At 40.9% G+C, this 20,070-nt stretch overlaps 2 protein-coding genes across 3 annotated transcripts; one reads left to right on the forward strand and one right to left on the reverse strand.

The window, feature by feature from the left end:
- The first annotated feature begins 173 nt into the window (after window positions 1-173).
- tmbim1a (transmembrane BAX inhibitor motif containing 1a) lies at window positions 174-15,251 on the forward strand. The gene is made up of 12 exons (XM_080726390.1): window positions 174-365; window positions 3,077-3,413; window positions 4,279-4,346; window positions 4,488-4,552; window positions 7,318-7,371; window positions 7,998-8,048; window positions 9,059-9,098; window positions 9,941-9,978; window positions 10,543-10,630; window positions 10,722-10,817; window positions 10,905-10,958; window positions 13,214-15,251. Exons 2-12 carry the CDS (start codon window positions 3,083-3,085, stop codon window positions 13,361-13,363), a joined length of 1,035 nt encoding a protein of 344 aa, XP_080582516.1. The 5' UTR covers window positions 174-365; window positions 3,077-3,082; the 3' UTR covers window positions 13,364-15,251.
- A 309-nt stretch (window positions 15,252-15,560) lies between these two features.
- LOC308285604 (uncharacterized protein) lies at window positions 15,561-18,703 on the reverse strand. Of its 2 annotated transcripts, XM_080726400.1 has the most exons (4): window positions 18,655-18,703; window positions 17,290-17,575; window positions 16,789-16,974; window positions 15,561-15,868 (listed from the first exon to the last, which is right to left on the reverse strand). In XM_080726400.1, exons 1-3 carry the CDS (start codon window positions 18,692-18,694, stop codon window positions 16,794-16,796), a joined length of 507 nt encoding a protein of 168 aa, XP_080582526.1. In that variant the 5' UTR covers window positions 18,695-18,703; the 3' UTR covers window positions 15,561-15,868; window positions 16,789-16,793. The 2 variants fall into 2 exon arrangements, with proteins under 2 accessions (XP_080582526.1, XP_080582525.1); XM_080726399.1 differs by having other exon boundaries at window positions 15,561-16,974.
- Window positions 18,704-20,070: the final 1,367 nt, after the last annotated feature.

The following is a 20,070-nucleotide window of genomic DNA, read 5'->3' on the forward strand; positions in this document are numbered from 1 at the left end:
AGAACCACTGGTATCTAGATTCTATCTACACAGCAGGTCTACAGATGGCTTTCTTTCTTGAGAAACGCACACGCACACGCACACGCACACGCACAGCTCCTCCGGGGCTCCACCCTTCTGTTCATGATCGTTCCAGGAAATGAGGCTTCCATATTGTACATCTGGATAGGATACCTGCTGCGCTAACTTTCTTTTTTCTGGATTCATGTTTTAGACGTATCTGTCTCTAAACTGTCCCTGAGTCTATTATTGGAACGCTAGATTGGGTTTGTGAGCCACATCCGAGGTGTTCCGTAAAACCTTACATCGCAAACCGCTGAGCGGTTGTTAACATTTTCTTCTCTTTCTTTCGGAAACTTTTCTTGGTGAGTCGAACATTTATTTTTCTAGACTTCGTCACAAATTCTGTATGAGTTTACAAATGTAATTGAAGCAGGTTTAGAAGTTTACACCCAAGTGTTAGATATTAGTTACATCAGTGATACTAATATCGTCCAGTGTTTTTAGCCATGTTGTTAACGATACCAGGCTGGGACCCTGACATGAATAGGCTTTTTGTGTTTCTGTAACGCTTCATTTATACTTCACCATACGACGGTGTCGCGCGCCGAAAATGGCCGATCTACAAGCTCACAAAGCTTCGCTTCGCCAAGCGCTGTGAGCTCGTACGTCGGCTCTATTTTATGCCAAGTATAGGGTTGGTGCTAGGTGGAGTCGGGCTGTCACACTGGGCTGAGTTGGAGATTGTATTACACCTAGAACAAGAGACCAAGCCAAGAAGTAGAGTGACTAAAGTCCATTATTCTCTCAAGTAAGCACTATCCAGTGTGTCCAAGACACAAATCTTTATTTGTAACCCACTGTCCAGTGTGTCCAGTGTCAGTGTCCACTGTCCACTCCAGATTAAACATAACCTATTTTTGAGCGGTGGTAGACCGCTCCATAGCATGGCCGTGTGTGTATCCGTGTATCCGTGTATCCGTGTGTGTATGTATGTGTGTATGTAGCCTGAACTACCACTCAGTGACCAGAGAGGGTGCTCTTGAGTCTAGTCTGAGCATCAACTGCAATATTCTCTCTCTCTCTCTCACACACACACACGCACACACACACGCACGCACGCACACACACACACACACACACACACACACAACCACCGCTCAGTTCACACGGGTGTGATTTTACTCTACCCTCACCCACCCAGTCAGTGTTTCAGGCATTTCATGTAAATGCCTTCTTTGGTTACTTATAATACAAATTAATCCATCCTCAGTGGGATAGCTCTAAGGCAAAACAGTTATTAGAGTCCTGTTGGTTTAATCACCCAATCTGTCTACTCACTGTGGTATGGGGTGTGGTGCTTACTGCTTACTGTCTTCAGTAGGCTACTGTTGTTCTGTTATCTATGTCTACATGTTGAAATGTTCACAGTCAGCACCAGTATATAATCAATCAACCAATCAAAGTTACTATATGTTTTCTATTAGAAGGCCATTGATTAATGACTACTGTTATGTAGCACATTTTTATTTGCTTTTTTTAGGAAGTAAACAAACCCACAGAACACCACGCTGGAAACAATCCCTATAACCTACCACCATGATTCAGAATCATGATGATGATGATGACTTTTGTTTACAGTTCTTATGAGCCAACTAGGGTGTGTGTGAACTAGCTGGAGTTATGTACACGCCTCTAGCTGGCTGCCTCAGTTTGCAGTTGATTGCATGTGTCTGTTAACTAAAAGTCATTGAGCGACTGCTCCATGGAGGAAGCTCTGTGGCTGAACTGAAGTGTGTTTTTCCTCTCTATTTTGTGTTTTCTACGGTTGCTTAGCGCTTGTGACGTGATGTCATTATGTAATGGAAGGTGGAGGCATTTTGAATTCCTTTTCTGTTCATTTCCCCAAATAAAAGTCACTGCAAATTATATGGAACTCAGTTTAGGACTTTGTAAATTAGTAACATTGTTTGTGGAGCTTTGTCCCAAAAGTAAGGATGAATTTAACATGCCAACACATTCTTTACTCTGGCTATTATTATGTGACCTTGTACTCATGTGTGTGCTTTTAAGAGCATACATAGTCTTAATGGTTATTAGACATTTCCCCAGGGGACATGTTCGGTCTGAGAGGCATGTTACGCAGTGGGTCTACGGTGGTTTAATGTGAACCACAGCTCTGAGAAAAACCACATGTTCACGTCAACCTGATATGACTCAAGAGGCACAGCTCACTTAATGCTAAACGTCTCCCTGGTCCAGGACAAGTATTATTATACCCTGTCCAAATCCTTACAGTAACCACCATGAGGGGTAGTCACACCACACACGTACCGTACAGTCCCTTTGTTTAGGTTCTATTTCTGGAGCCAAGTTTGCATGTTTGTGGGAAGCAGAGGCACAGCTATTATAACCACATTACTCCTGGTGTTCCTATCCCATTCTAAATAGCAGATGTAAAATCTTAAATCTGCTATTTTTTAAAGGGGAATACCACTCAACATTGAACAATGTCATAATATAGCTTAGAGCTGTTGTGGGGAAATATTATTGCCACACAACAGCTCTAAGGTACTGTATGTGGTTCAATGTTGAAAATCAGTGTTTTTCCCCTTTAAGTTAAGTATGTTGTCATTTTAGCAGTTATTTACATCACAGCATGTGTAGGTAATATAGACTGCAGAACCTGGGGCAGTGGTTTGCATCATTTGAGTGGTTAAAGAGTAAGGTATTGGGCGTGGGCCATATTAGTCTCAAGATAGATGTGTTGTTGTTACTTGCTTCCCACAATTTTTGCTTCCTTCCGCCTAACAGTTTGTACTTTCTGAAAATGTGTCAAAAATAAAGCAAATGTACCGCCTCCCTCCCACATATGTTTTCCAAGCATAGGCAAGTAACTTCTACAACTTCTTTGTCAAAGCCTAGCTAGCAAGCTTCTTATCAGTAATGGAAATTCCAGTTTCAAACAGTGTCTGTTCTGAACTTTTACTGGGTGAATGACAGTTTTTTTTTTTCTCATTCCTTCTGTTTTGTCTCATTCCTTCTCTCTCTCTCTTATCCTCCCTTGCTGTCCCAGAGCGACATGTCCAAGTCCGACTTTCCCCCAGGGTATGACGACTCTCACGCCCCGCTGTATGGCCCTCCGGGGATGAACTACCCCCCTCCCCCGCAGTATGGCTTCCCCGCCTATGGCGGTGCGCCCCCGGGACAGCCTTCTGCCCCCTACCCATCCGGCCAGAATGCACCTCCATACCCAGGGCAACCAGGGGGCTACCCAGGGCAACCAGGGGGCTACTCTGCTGCTCCATACCAGGGCTTTCCTCCGTCTGCTGGGGCTCCAGGAGGAGCCTACCCCAGCCATGCTCCCATGCCCCCTCCAGTCATCCCACCCACCATACCATCAGACGCCATTGGTAAGCCAATGGTTGTTTAGCCTTGATGCAGATTTATATTTATACTCTGTGTGTGTCCTTTTTAAATACACTGTTTCAGTGGTGCTGTGCTGCCTTGCTTTGAAACTTCCTGCTCCAACAACATGATTACAGTCATTTCTTGCTTATATCACATGCTGTATTAGTTGTTAGCTGTTAGTAACTATCTTCACATATGTAGTATATTCACATTTGTAATGTTTAGAGGGTTTTCAAAGTCTTGAGACAATGGGCCTCCCTTCAGAAAAGGTTCAGACCACCCTATGCTATGACAATCTCGTTTTACTTGTGTGTTATGATATGAGTAATGATCTGTTAAATATGTATTTAAATGGACCACTTGCCACATAAAATGCTGAATGACCAAGTGGGCAGTAGAAGAGAGTGATAATGAATACAAACAGAAAGTGCTACTTGTTTCATTGTTAGATCTAGCCAAACATGTTTAATTGTTTGTATGTACAGTTAGATTTAGCCAATTAACCAAACTTCACAACCATTGTTGCATGAATCTGCGGTCATACTGTAACTACAGTAACTTCCTCATCATCATCATTTTGACCGTCAGTCAGTCTTTCACCATCATGTCTCCCTGGGCCTCCACTACACTTTGTTTGAAAACCTTGCTTTTAGATGATTTCATTATTTTAACTTGAAATGAAACGTTTTCTTCATAATGTGTAGGATTGGTCTGTGTGTCTAGGAGGTACGCAAATAAAGTGATATCCCATTATGTCATCGAACAATTAAGAACAAAACTCTTAATCGTTTATCCATATACAATTATAAATGGTTTAAATCCCTCTAATTAAAGTATTAATGCAGAAGATTTATATTTATCACACAGGTGATGGGTTTGCTGCAAGTGGCGCTGATTGGGACGATCTGAGTGTACGCCATTCCTTCATCAGGAAGGTAAATCTATACAATATACAGTATACACTAAACAGACATTAGTACAGATAGTTCTTGCAAGATAAACATTTAAGAGATACATTTCTGCTATGATTCAAACTAGCTCCATATCTTCCTCACATGTCTATTTGTCTTTCTCAGGTATATCTGATTTTGGCATCCCAGCTCCTCGTCACTACAGCAATCGTGGCTGTATTCACATTTGTGTGAGTAGTTTGTGTGTGTGTGTGTGTGTGTGTGTGTGTGTGTGTGTGTGTGTGTGTGTGTGTGTGTGTGTGTGTGTGTGTGTGTGTGTGTGTGTGTGTGTGTGTGTGTGTGTGTGTGTGTGTGTGTGTGTGTGTGTGCATACTTATGCGTGTGCGTGCGTGTGTGGCGGCCAAATTAATCTGCAATAGATATGATCAATTAATCAGAATAATCAAATCATGTCTTGGCCCTTTGAGTTATTACAACTCGGTGGTGGGCATCAGAGCTCTAATAGTGTATCAGTTACAGGCATAGATGTCAAGCATGGGTACTTGGCCTGTTTCTCTGTAATGCCGTGGATATCCAAGCCTTTTCCTTCCTCACCCTCTAGTCTGTGGCAGTGTTTCCTGGCTATTGCTGTCTTTTCCTCCAATACTGCTCCTTGGAAAATGTTCAGAGGTTTTGGACATGGAGATAATTTATAAGACACACAACAGGGAAAAGGAGTGACAGTATGTACTGCCTACTTTACAGTTGTGTGGTCAGGTTTTCCCACTGTCGACCGGCTGTGTCCTTGTCTGCTTATCATCTCGAGAGGGTGTTTCCCATCTCCTCACATCAGACTCCGGTACAATGAAACCAAAGAAAGTCAATAGATAGCAAGACTCCCAACTTCGCTTGACTTTCTCTATCTATGTCTGTAGTTTTCAAAGTCCTCTGGTGTTGACGTCAGAGTGCACTAAGTTCAATTGATTTACTAACGGACTGTAAAAAGTACACCTTAGCACTGGTGGAAGGTGTAGTATATTACTACTTCCGTTTTTGTGTTGAGCCTCCTTGCCTGCTGCACCGTATTTCTGAATGCACCCTCTGTGTAATGTTGGTGCCCGCCTCTTTAGGGGACCAGAAGTAGGTTGTGAGTCTATCAATTCCATTTGGAGGAGTGAACATAAACACAGATTATGACAGATTATTTTGCCCCATAGTCAGTCACTGAAGTAAATATTGGACCCATTCTTCACAGTCCACAATCTTATTTAAAAATGTGGACATTAAAATAGTATTTTTCAGACAGATTAATAGGACAACATTTTTTTTGTTTGTGTCAAGGTGTCCTCGTGAGTGTGTAGCTGACACAGAGTGTGGCTTGAAGTACTTTCTGGAAATATACCCCTATCTCCCCATATTGTTTACCTAATTCATGAACACTTGCATTCAATTTATGATACCGGTAAGCACGTGAAGGACTGGACTAAATAAACATCATAAATGGCACGGATTACATTGACAGAAACACATTGGAACGATTTAGAAGAACTTTATAAGAACACTTGTTGGTCATGTGCTCGTGGCAGGTTCTAATATGGGCTCTTGGGGAAGTATTGCTGTTTTAGGGGAAGTGTTGTTGTTACTTCCCCCCCCCATCTTACCGGCACGGAATATTTAAGTGGAAAGCCGTACCGGTCCTTTCCGTCCCACTTTCACCCCTGCTCACGAGATCTGGCAACACTGCTCATAGGACGTTGACCATCATGGCCATAAAACCTTTGATTCTGTGAAAGAAAATAATAATATTTGAATATTTAATTACATTTAATAAATATCCTTTTGTTTATCGCTTTTTCTTTTCACAGAATCAAAGGTTTTATGGTCATGATTCACCAGGATTCTGGCTGGCTTGATTCTAGGCTTAAAACAATAGAAATACTTTAGTAAATCTCTATGGGAAAAATGTATGACAGATTAGTGGCACCAGTAAACCACCTAGCCTACTGCTATTGCCTTATCGGAACACAAGTTCCAATCCAGAAACACAGTGTGTTTGTGTTCTGTAATAGCAGAGAACAAAGCCATGTATATTCCAGTCCAGTCCTTAGTAGGCCTTTTTTGGAGCTGTGTGAAGCACAGGCTCCCTATACGTGGCTGTGTGGGTCTGTCTGTGTGTGTGTGTGTGTGTGTGTGTGTGTGTGTCTGTCTGTGTGTATGTAGCCTGAACTTCCTAAACTTCGGCACGCCACTAGTCCCACAGTTTTGCCACCACACACTCGCGCCATATGTCAAATCGACCGGCTTACTCGGGAATCGTGGGCTATTACTTTTCTAAGAGAAAGGTTCTATAGTTTAATTGATATTAATTTATTAGTGAATTAATTTTCCCCATTGACTTATAATGGGAATCGCAAAAACTCACATTCAATTATTTGTCTCTCGCAAACCATAGGGGCTAGAGTTTCAAGACTTGGAGAGGAGGTTCATAATGATTTCAAGGATTAAATAAAAAATAATTGTGTCATTTGGCCGCATGGTGGCGCCATAACACCCCACCTTACGTTTTGGCCTGTAACTCTTGAACCGTAGGTCGGAAAATTAAAAATATTTTTTCCCTGGATTCCTTGGGTCATGACGCATCTCCCCATATAGGCCACGCCCATTTGCGCCATGATAGATTTTCCGCCATCTTGAATTTTCTCCAAAACACACTTTTTGCTCCTTTTCCTACATATTTTCTTCAAATGTCACAAAAATCGGTACACATGATCCACACACACACACACACACACACACACACACACACACACACACACACACACACACACACACACACACACACACACACACACACACACACACAGCTCCACTTCACACGGGTGTGATTTTTAAAATTATCATACGTTATGCTTGTCACATGCTGGCGAATAGAGCATCTGTAACTATCTCTTTTCTGTCTGTCTGTCTGTCTGTCTGTCTGTCTGTCTGTCTGTCTCTCTCTTATCTCATCTCATAGTGATCCTGTCAGAGTGTTTGTGATACAAAACCCAGCTCTCTACTGGGCATCATTGTAAGTACTTCTCTATACCAGGGGTTCCCAAAACTTTTTTGTCTCAGGGCACCCCATAAATATTGTTTTAATCCGAGGCACCCCTACATTATAATTTGCACCTTATATTTATAGCATATCGTCGTTGTCGGGTAGAAACCTAGTATGCCCAAAACTTTTTGTTTTGTATTTATCATTTTAAAAATGATCTACAAGCACACAGATCTGCTGTTTTCACTAGTTTTGTGAGACAGTTTTGTATGATGAAGCAGGGCTTTGCTTTACCAAAAGACGTACACATTTGAAACTTGGAGATACGAGGTTTCTCCCGACATTGATGATATTTTAGTGATTATGTTGCGAGGAAAACTTTGAGATAATAGCCATTTTGGTTAGAACTGACTGAAAATAACTTAGTACTTCAAGTTTAAAATGATACTAAAAGTGTCCAAATGGATTCCAAATATTATCAAATGATCTCGCGGCACCCCAGGACTGCCGTCACGGCCACCCACTTTGAAAACCCCTGCTCTATACTATTAGCTCAATTAGTATATAATTAGATTAGATTTCGCACCAATTTGTACAATAATCAATTTAAAAGATGAATGTGTTACTAATATATATATATATATTTCTATTTGTAGTGGTGTGTACTTTGTGACCCACATTGTGCTGGTCTGCTGTAAGGGACCCAGGTGAGTGGAGATTTAAGTGCACGTTTGGCATTTTTGCTAAATTTGTTACAGATGCCTCATTGTGTTACATCATGGGTCTTCAACAGGGGGTCCGGCAGTGTTAATTCTTTCAGCAAATTTAGATTTAGTCTTAGTCTTTTGAATAACACACTATTTAGTCTTAGTCCTGTCTTAGTCTTCTGAAATTGTTTTAGTCTAGTCTTAGTTGACTAAATATCAAAATATTTTAGTCTTTTTTGGGATTAGTCTTAGTCTTTTAGTCATTGTTCTTTAGGCTAAATATGACCACTTAACTCTGTACAAGTCATTGTCTTATATATAATAGAGTAACAGTATCAATCACATCTGAGGCATCTGACACTATCTGCTGATTTGAAAAAACAGATAAGTGCCATTCTCAAATGTAAAGATAAAATATGTATTTGGCTGTAATTCCATTGCCCAGTTGCATACCAGTGTTAATTTTTACAGCCATTAATCTTAGACTTAGATTTAGTCTTAGTCTTTTGAAAAACACTTAGTCTTAGTCTTCTGAAATTGTTTTAGTCTGGTCTAGTCTTTTCGACAAAATATCATAATCTTGTAGTCTTTTAGTTTTAGTCTTAGCCGACAAATTTAACACTGGGGGTCCGGGACCCCTAGGGGGTCCTCATAGTTACTACAGCGGTTCCAAGTCTTTGTGTGATAGAAAGAAAAAATAAAATCTCCTTTTTAGCCAGACTTTTAACCAGATTCTGAGAACTTGAGACAAAAATAGCAGATTTACAAGCTCTCAACGCCTCGTTCTGCGAGGCGTTGTGAGCTTGTAGATTGGCTATTTTCGGCAAAGAGGTTTGGTGTAGAGGGGAGAAGTATTGACAGTTCAAGTGGTTAAATATCTGAGAACACAAATTGACATGAATCCAAAATACACTGATGACTGTGCTGTCAAACAATGAAACGATTTCCTTGGCCTGAAAACGTTGAAGACCCCTGTGTTACATTATTACTCTTTTCTATGTGCACAACAGGAGGAAGTACCCATGGAATCTCATTCTGTTGACGATCTTCGTAAGTGAAAACACCTTTCCTTTTCCACCATGTTGCTCTGAATGGGCCCTTCTCACAGCACAGCTGTTTTATTGACAGTAGGTGGTACTTTTCTCCCACGCGGATAGTCATGCTGGCACATAGTGACACCTAAATGAAATGTGCCAACAATTAACATTGTACGCTCCAGCTGTGTTTACTTGTCAATAAATTTGCTGTGAAAAGGGTGTGATGCTTAAAGTCACCTTTTTAATTGAAAAAAGAAAGAAAAGAAAAATCATCTAATCTCACACTGGTATATTTTCCACAATAACCATTCCACACAACATGACAACTTTCTTAAACACTTAGACACGATTGTCTGCTCCTGACACTTGTGCCAAAATGACGCAGATATTGGAAATATATACAGGGAATTTTATAATTTCTTATGTTGGTTTAAGTGATATTATTTTGTTAAGGTGCATGTTAAATGGCTCTCTATTCTGATAGTAATCATTGTTATCGAATGTTTGCTCAATAACAGTTCTCTCCAGGTTTTTAGTGATGAGAAAATACATTTTCAGGTTAAGATACCTATTTCTTCCAACCAGGAGGAAGAACTGATACAGGATAAATGATTAAAAAAAGGGAAATTGTAAGAGTTAAAATAAATACATTAGCTTACATTGATTGGAACTGGATCGCTATAGAAATTGAAGCTAAATTAGTTAAGTAAATTAAATTAGCCCTCTCAAATCCACCTGAAAATGTATTTTCTCTTTTACTAAAGAGCTGGAGAGACAGGAAGACTTCTGTTACTGAACTCTCTCTATATACAGTATTTACAATAATATAGAGCATCATTTTTTTTTTTTACACAGACCCTTGCCATGTCCTACATGACCGGGGCCATATCCAGGTGAGAGATATTTACAGTCATACATGCAGGGGCGTCACACCAAATTCTGGGCCCTGGATTCACTGTGGGCCCCCCATGAATGTTAACTATTTAAAATGTAGATGTGCTATTTTTGAGAAATCGTGAATATATGTGCAAGAAACGTATGTTTCTATGTCAGTGGTGCTCAAACCTTTTCATGTGAAGGACCCCCAAAATGATATGAATCTGGCCACGGACCCCCATCTCAAAATATCTAGTTCCAGGGACCCCCCCGGAAAGCAAAGTTTGAGTTTTTGAGCTTAAAAAATACATATTCAAAGATTTGCACACATTTTCACGACTTTTCAAAAATAGCAGATCTACAAGCTTGCAGCGCGGCACTCGGTGCTGCGCTGTGAGCTTGTAGATCTGCTATTTTTCAATAGCTAAAGTTACTAGGGCCCCTCCACCTTGGGCCCTAGTAACTCAGTCCCACTTTCCTACCCATTGTGACGCCCCTGCATACATGCATTAACGCCAAAATATCAAAACCACTTACTGTACGCTATTGCTAATTGTGGGTGAATTTGTGTCTGTTTTCAGCCACTATGAAACAAAAGCGGTGTTCCTTGCCCTGGGTATTACTGCAGTTGTGTGCATCGCTGTCACCGTCTTCTGTTTCCAAACAAAGGTAGGGTGACTGTTTGTTTGTGTGTGCGTGTGCAAGCATATGCATTTGTGTTTGTGTGCATGTTTGTGACCTTTCTGTCTTTTCTTATCAGGTTGACTTCACCAAGTGCCAAGGCCTGTTCTGTGTTCTGGGGATCGTAATGCTTGTAGTGAGCATTATTTCAGTCATCGTTCTTTCCTTCAAATACGTGAGTTACTCTCTTGTATGTTTATTCTCCCGCTCACACACACAGGTTTATTTGTTCTATATTTAAGTCATGTTTTATCATTGGCAGATTCCATGGCTTCATATGCTGTATGCCGCCATAGGAGCCATAATCTACACACTGGTAAGTGCTTGTGAATCTGTGAATTTCTCTGCTCATAGTGATAGAATTATGGCAGCATCTGACAATTTGCATTTGGTAAATAGAGAAATTTAGCAGCAGACCGCCAAAGGTAGGCTACACTGATGGCCGCGATTGTCATTGTTCTGTTCTGAGTGAAAGAAAATACTATCGCAAAAAAAAAAAAAAGGAATTACTCAGATTACTTTTACTCTGAGCCTCTGAAATAAGGTAAATCAATGTGTTAATATTATACTTGTACAAAATCTCAATTGTCGTGTTGTGAGCTTGTAGATCTTTTTAGATATGTTTTTGGGCTTTTACGCCTTTATTGATAGGACAGTAGACTGAAAGGAAATTGGGAGAGAGATGAGAGTGACATGCAGCAATGGTTAGTCTGTATCGATGTGGTATGCGCCTGGACCAGTAGGCCAGCGGGCTATTTTTTTAAACTATACATTTTTCAACAGATACATTTATACTAATGAATGGAAACGATTATTATAAAGAATTGCAATTAGCTTAAATAATAGTGATCATACGATTACAGTGCCACTTTTTCACATTTTGTTATGTTACAGCCTTATTCAAAATGTTATTTTTTACTCACTATACTTACTATACCCCATAATGACAAAAACATGTTTATATATTTTTGCAAATGTATTAAAAAAGGAAAAAATACAAAATCACATGTATAAGTATTCACCCCCTTTGCTATGACACTCAAAATTTAGCTGAGGTGCATCCTGTTCTTACTGATCATCCTTGAGATGTTTCTATAACTTGATTAGAGGTAAATGTAGCTCTGGTCCATAGCGTTAGTGGAGTTCTCCCTAACGCTATGTTCCTCTACATCCGTATTCCTTGGCAAAACCGGAAAACCCCGCCGTCTGGTCCGAAAATAACAAAAACTGTTTCGCCCCTCATCAAACCAAAGGTATCAGTGGACAGTTGAAAGCTTACTCTACTTAGTGGACGCGGGTTGAGCCCCCCACCACACGATTAAAATACATTTCTAGGGCAAAATGAAAAATATTCTACCGGATGGAGACTCCATTTCTTCTCGTTTTTCACTATTTGTCGTCGCCATCAAGGTGCCAACTCACTACTGCCGCGCAGGTCAGAGGACCGAATTACACTGAGCATTAGTCTCACTGGGTGTTATTCAACTCTGCGACGTTGGAAGCGCTGTTTCGTAAAAACCTGGAAGAGCGTCTCCATCCGGTGGAATATTTTTCATTTTGCCCTAGAAATGTATTTTAATCGTGTGGTGGGGGGCTCAGACCTCGTCCACTAAGTAGAGTAAGCTTTCAACTGTCCACTGATACCTTTGGTTTGATGAGGGGCGAAACAGTTTTTGTTATTTTTGGACCAGACGGCGGGGTTTTCCGGTTTTGCCAAGGAATACGGATGTAGAGGAACATAGCGTTAGGGAGAACTCCACTAACGCTATGGACCAGAGCTAAGGTAAATGGTACATTTAATTGATTTTAGTTCATTTAGAAAAGCACACACATGTCTCTATAAGGTCCCACAGTTAACAACTCATTCTGTGCCAAATGCCAAAATGGCTCCAAGGTAGCTGTGCCACGGTTTTGTATGTTTTTCTTTATTGCGCAATCAAAAAAATGTTTTTTTTTTTTTTTTTTTTTTTTCCCCCACAGAAACCGACACAGTTGTTGTGATTCAGTGGCAAAAAGAATTTTGTCAATCAGACAAATGGTTCCAGAGATAGAGCTGTTTGAATGAAAAAAAGTGTCCATCCACTAGAATGAACACACATTTTCTCAATCAGCTAAACGAGGGAGCCAACACACAAACAGAGAAAAGCATCTCTCTGATCCCAGGTCATTTTGACATCTTTAAAAAAAAAACTCAAAAGCACTGAACGCCTTTGCAAAAAAAACGTCAAGAGACGTCATTGGAGCACATGTCAGAGCACAAACCAAGCCATGGCATGAAGTCAAAGGAATTGTCTGTAGACTTGAGACAGGATTGTATCGGGCACAGATCTAGGGAAAGTTACCAAACTACTTTCTGCAGCATTGAAGGTCCCAACAAACACAGTGGTCTCCATCAAAATGTGAAGGGGCAGAATACTTGTGCAAGGCACCGTATGTAGTGATTGTGAAAGGCCTACTTGTACTTCCTGTGCGTTTGGTTTGACATTTCCAGGCTTTTTCCTCTGGTGAGATGGAGATAAAACTGGGTACGAGGATAAGTTAACAGCCATCTTCTCTCCATTTCACCCATAGTTCCTGGCTTACCACACACAGCTGCTGATCGGCAACCGCAAATACGCCATCGGTCCAGAGGAGTACGTGTTCGCGGCACTCACCATCTACGTCGATATCATCCAGATCTTCCTCTTCCTGTTGCAGATCATCGGTGCCTCCAGCAGATAGGTCCCCGGGGAAACGAGCCCCAACACTAGCCTGAAAGGATGCAGACAGGGAGCCCTATTATTGCTAAAACCATTCCACGTTATGTCTGCCCACATTGCTTTGTTTTCAGCTTTATTTCTGAAGTTACTGTAGTTATAAGACGTGGGTAATTTTTTGTTTTTTTGTTGAGAAAGCAGAGATGTTATGAGGATGGGGAAGTGTACTCGTTGCAGATTATCTGGATTTAAAACATGCCAGTCAAATCAGAATACTTAATATTCATCAAGCTTGCCAAGATAAAGGGCTTGGGTTCAGTTTGGCATAGCTAATTTTTATGTGTATGCACAAAATGCACTTTTTTTTCATCAGACCTACACTTCTTCAATATCTAGTTTCCTATATATAAATTAATATTATTTCACTATACAGTATCTATAAACACTGAAATAACCAGCTGCAACATCTATCTTGGAATAATATTTAGCCAAAGAAACGTTTTTTTTTTTTTTGTATGTTCTCTGCACAAACTTGAATGTATATATCAAAAGCTGAGGCTTATCTGTATCAAATAGTAAGAGGATGTGTGTGTAAACTTGGCAAACCTCTGCATATTTGTAAGTGGGAGACACGGTTATCTTGGAAGGCGTGGCTACAGTACTCTTATTGTTGCCTTCGGGGGGAAACCTTGTATGTCCAAATCCATTACTTTTCAGAAATGTTCCTTAGAGTACAGATTACCTGTGTTCGAATGTCTTTATTAGATCTTCACAATCATCTACCTGCACATGGGCCTCTTCTAGCGCCACCATGTGGCCGATTTTTGCAAAACACATATTTTGCCACTGTTATACTTGCGACCTGATGTTCGCTTATCTCCCGATTAGTCACAATCTCATTGGGTAAATAAATATTCATGAAAATCAGACGGACTATATATACAAGGTTTCTACCCGACAACAGTGCTATATGATCAAGAAAAAGTGAGTGTTTTACACTTAATTTGCACTCTTATGTCATCGTAGGTTAATGCTAACTAAGTCTTAAAGATGCTGATAAAGAAAAGCCACATTATTGTTAACTGTATTAGCTGAGCTTGTCTTTGATAAAATGGCCTTTTCTATGATTCACAGGGTAATACCCATTTGGCTTTGTATAGTAGTAGTCTCATGGTCTCTGCAAATAGGTTTGTATGTATGGTTTATTTTAAGCGTACAGTAGTTATGTGGCAGATATGTGTAGTTCAATGTTCTTTGTTCCATCTTGTGTACAGGTACATAAGTTAGTTTTATTTTTGCATTGCCACAATGGGTGGGGGGCAGGGGTTAAGTGTTTTGACACCACAAAGAAGTATTTGAACATTGCCATAGTACAGTGGTTCTCAACCTGTGGGTCGGGACCCCCCAAATTATTTTGGGGGGTCCCCAGATGATTAACTTAATGTGAAACATTGTTTTCTCACTCCAACAGTAAACAAACCAATACAAAGTTTAAGTGTGTAGAGGGTATCTGCCAAATTCTAAAGTGACAATTTAAGGACTTTTTTTCTAAAATGACAAATCAAACATGGGCCAATTTATCAAATATTAGAAACTGTGAAAATAGCAGATCTACATGCTCACGCCTCGCGTTTTGCGTTGCGAGCATGTAGATATACTATTTTCACAATAGAACCCTGTTATACAAAATGTAAGGCCTCAACTCTTAGTGCTCGTCAGGGTGGGTGGGGGTCCACAGTTAAATATGATTCTTTTGGGGGTCGTGGCCAGAAAAGGTTGAGAACCACTGCCATAGTATATACTTGTTGCCAAAGCCATGGTCCTGAAGGCAACATTCCAAATTTATACAACCATAGGAGACAATTTTGTGAGTTTCACAGATAGTTCATGAAGGAGATTGATTGCCTTGTAGATATACATAGTACTGCTGTTTCAATATGTCTAAAGTATCAAATAAAAATCTTTATTTGCTAGCTGTGGTTTTGTCCATTTGGAGTTGCAACAAATGACAGTATTATAGTTTGTGTGTAATGGTTTAAATCGGGGATTCACTAATCATCCTAGAAATATAAAATAATGAATAGCTGGAAAACCTGGAGAAAAGAATTAAGCAGCTGGCAGAATAGAAAACTAGACTTTCTAGTATCAGGGTTGAGATGAGAACCACAGGTGTAAACAGCATACATCACAGAACATTTTTTATTAAATCAACTTCAGCCCTTCAAATTATATACAAAACAAACATTTCAATATATACACTTCTTTCAAATATACCGGTAACAACTGGCATGGAACAGAGGGCACTTTCAACCATCTCGTCATTCTTGACTTGGGCAATATCCACAATTTAATATAACATTGTACGTCCTGCCATTATTTACAATATGTCAATTTTTTAATTCAAAGATTGTTCACTTTCTTGGTTTTTGGCTTGTCTTTGTCCTCATCCTCTTCAACATAGTCTTCAGTGGTGTGTTGTCTTTCTTTTAAGGCTTCCTCAATGGGCTCCTCTACCATCTCAGTCTTGCTACTACCACAGAAGCCACATTAAGGATCAATTAGTTTACATCATAATTACAAGCCTTTTGATTTGCTTTCAGGCCAATTCCCTCAAATATTTAAATTTCAAGGGATCCCCATTTGGGAAAAAAATAAAGAAAATAGTGTGCCAGGCACCCCCACAAGATAAGGTTTGTAAAAATGTGTGTCAACATTGTTCAAGCACATTAGCTGTTCAAAATGTTTGTTTAAAGGAGTAATTCACCCCCAAAATGTTTCTATTGATTAGTCACACCATGGAGACTTGAGTTCAATGATATATTTTTGTATTCGTCGCATTCCTAAGACAAAAAAAACGATTATAGTAAATGTACCCCCATTGATTCTGGATGGGGACCCAAATGCATGGGAAATAAAGGGAGGAAGAAAGCGCTGCCTGGGATCAGTGGCTTTCTCAACAGGTGCATATATAAAAGGCAAAGAACCCAAGATGTCCTGCTTGTCTCCAGTGGTGGGGATATTTCTTCTATTGCTCTCTTCCCTGTACACATTTCTAAGTACTGTTGTAGTTACACATTTTGTCCTAACTGTGCTGCAACAGAATATTTACGCTTTCCTAAATAAAGTCAGTTTGAAAATACTATGCTGCAGACAAACGCAAGATGTAGCCTTACGCTTCGGTGACACCATTCAAGCTGTGGTTCATTATAATAAATAATAATCAGAGAAGATACTGGAGCAGCCAGAACAAAGCCTTTATCAGGTGCTAGTACAAAGATAAGAATGACTGACTTTCGATGCTACTGGCTTTATTTGTTCGAGCTGCTCCAGTTTCTCTTCCCTGCATACCTTTGTCCCCGCTTCTGTGATGCACTGGACTAGCCGTGTAGGCTGAGGCGCGCTGTAGAACCCTGTTGTTGTTAATAAATAATAACGTCACTGAGCTCATACATTTATTATTGGTCCAGTTTGGCCTCTGCAGCTCGAGCTTGATGCTTGTGGTAGCGGCTGCCTTCATACTCTCCAGCATTTGACATCTTCATCCTCTGGCGGACTTTCAGCTGTTTCAGACGGTTCTTGTCCACCTCTCTCTTGGCCAGGAGGAAGCCGATTATCCCTGAAGGAAGACCTATCATCCTATTAAAAAAAGACATGGAGGGAGGACAGACATTAGTTTGTTTGGACAGAGTAAAATGGCTGTTTGTGTAGAAAGACAAGCGGTTATAATTAGCTTAAGTTATTTATAATGCTCATGTCAGCTTCTAATACTGATATGAAGTTGATCCTCCTTAGTACTTATACTTTTGGTGCTTTGTCTCAAAGCCTTTGAGTATATGCTGATGCCAATACTTTTGTACTTTTACTTTTGAATGCTGAACTTGTACTTGTAACAGACTATTTCCACAATAGGGTACTGATACAAATGTGAGTACTTCTTCCATCACTGCTCACCAGGCATAGCCAATCTTCGTCATGGGGTTCTTTGCCTTTCGCTTGGGGATGTACTCAGGACCCTCATCGTACTCATCTTCTTCTTCCTCCTTTGGCTTTTTGTTGTCATTGTGTGTGTCTGTTGTTGTCCTCTGTGATTCTGTCTTCTGTTGGTCCGTTTTGGTACCAGCGCTGGACAGTGTAGGTCCAGATGACAGGTGCAGTGGCCGACAATGAGCTGCCAGGAGCCGCAAGCACAGAGGCGAGGCTGTGCGCTGCTGACACACTGGCTTCCAAAATAATCCACCTGAAAACAAGGTGCACACCTTCAGTTGAAAGACACAACGGTGTTTGAGCGAGTAAGATTACTGTTTGCACCCAAATTAAGCATAAAATACTCTCTGGTTTAAAATTAGCTCTTACACGAGTCCGATTTAAGGGGATTGCACACGGTACGCGGTCACCGCCTGCTAGTAATTCATTTTCAATGAGAGGCGGGCGGCTATTTCGTCCGCGCAGCGAAGTTTAGAGGCGGCGAGGCGAGCGGGCGCAGTCCCGTGAAAATCCCCGCGAGCGTGCTCGTTTGTGCATGCGTACGCGGGCGGTGAGAGATGGATTGTGTTCATCTTTGTGAAATACCGCGCAGCGTTTACTCAAAGAGCGAGTGTGTTAGTGTATCACCGCGGCGCGGTCCTCGCAGATCCAAGCGGGAGCCCCGGCGGCAACCGCTGTCCGTCTGTAGAGCGCCATAGGCGCTCTACAGACGGACAGCGGTTGCCGCCGGGGCTCCCGCTTGGATCTGCGGGGACCGCACCGCGGTGATACACAAACACACTCGCTCTGCGAGTAAACGCTGCGCGGTATTTCACAAAGATGAACACAATCCATCTCTCGCCGCCCGCGTAGTGCGCGTACGCATGCACAAACGAGCACGCTCGCGGGGATTTTCACGGGACTGCGCCCGCTCTCCTCGCCGCCCCAAAACTTCGCTGCGCGGCTGAAAAAGCCGCCCGCCTCCCATTGAAAATGAATTACTAGCAGGCGGTGACCGCGTACCGTGTGCAATCCCCTTTATACTGAACTGATGCGAGGACATAGTGTTAAGTTAATCCTCGAGAAACAACGGAACGATAGACCTACGAATAATTTAAGCAAATGTCCATGACTAGATTAAATGTCACGTCAACGCTTATTATGCATGCCCAAACCGAGCTGTAGTTACATTACTATGACAAATTGAATTGATTTGTAGCCTTGAGAAGAGAGAAAACCCCATCTACATCTCGCCACACTGATATATCTGAAATTCTGAATCCCCCAGATATTTCCATTTGCCAAGTACTATTATAAATGCTTGAGAAAGTAACTGACAAGTCAAAAGTTTACCTTTCAGCAACCCCGCAAGCCTCGCACAGGGCGCTGCCATCTTGTTTTGTTTTGCAACATCGGGGCGAACAATGAGCATGCGCAGGACCTTTCCTGACAGATTAAGACATCTACCGCCACCTACTGGATAGAATAGACTGGGGCAACACAGGCAAACAGTACTGCGGTTTGTTGGCCCCAGAAGCATTGTGATTGATTGAATAATTTATTAGAAGTTCAAGGTTGCATAGGAAAAAGTACAGTTTCATGACAGTACAAATCACTGGTACAGGGTCAACTAAAGGGTCAACTAAGCTTTTCGGCTTATTTACAACCACTTTATGTATCTGATATAACATTGAAAGACAGACGGATAGAACACAGTACCTTGGCAAAGGATATCAATAACAAAAGGGAAAAATCAAAAATAAAATAAAAATAAATATATTTACGGTGGAAAGGGGGGGGGGGCGAGTATGGGCTTAAGGCTCTATCAGAGTAGCCTACAGTCAGTTTTCTAGCTATCACCTAGGCTTTGTAATACATTTTTAGGTGATAGCTAGAAAATAAAACTACACAGTGCTGGTGATGACTTATCTCCGCAGACCGTACTCTGATAGGGCCTCAAGTCTATTACAAGTTTCGAATAGCAGCCGTCTGTAGGTGACTTTTCAGACCAATTTTGAAGGTTAGGGATTTACACTCCTTTAGGGCTTACGGTAGGGCGTTCCACATGTTGGTGAGCAGGAGAACGAATGTGCCTTTTTTTTTAGATTTTGATACTTTAACAGGGAAGTACAGAACAATTCAAGGCCTGCTAAAATTATTATTTCAAGAAAACCTACGGCTTGTTTGAGGTCTTTGACTCCTTTGAAATCAATTCGAGGTGTATTATATTGAAGTATTTATTAGGGTGCCATGGCATTGGTACGAAAGTTCATTAGTCCAAAGGTTCATTAGTCCGAATCTGTTAAGAATACTATGCCTAACCCTAACCTCAGTAACCCCAACTAATTTCAGACTAATGAACCTTCAGACTAATGAACCTTCGGACTTATGGGCAGTCCCCATTTATTAGTACCATTATATATATATATATCAGTGTACATTGTATAAAGTAGACGTTCCAGAGACCAGCAGGCAAAGATAGACAGGCACAAAATAGTTTGAATAATTATATATTTATTAAACTAATAAAACAGACATCAAAGTACACAGGGCGGCAGGCCACAAAACCTGTACAATCTTGGTAATGAAACCCTCTCACATAACGGAGCATGTTTACAAAACTGTACATGCCTCTTCATATAAAATAACTGAATCACTGAAAAAGAGAGGGGGGAATCCAATCTCTAATGCAGTTTAAGAACCCACAAAAAAAACAATTGTTATTCCAAAGTGGTGGCATCACAAAAGTGTCAGACAAAAGCTAACCCA

Source organism: Nannobrachium achirus (genome assembly GCF_963921795.1).
Source record: "Nannobrachium achirus genome assembly, chromosome: 5".
NCBI lineage: Eukaryota > Metazoa > Chordata > Actinopteri > Myctophiformes > Myctophidae > Nannobrachium > Nannobrachium achirus.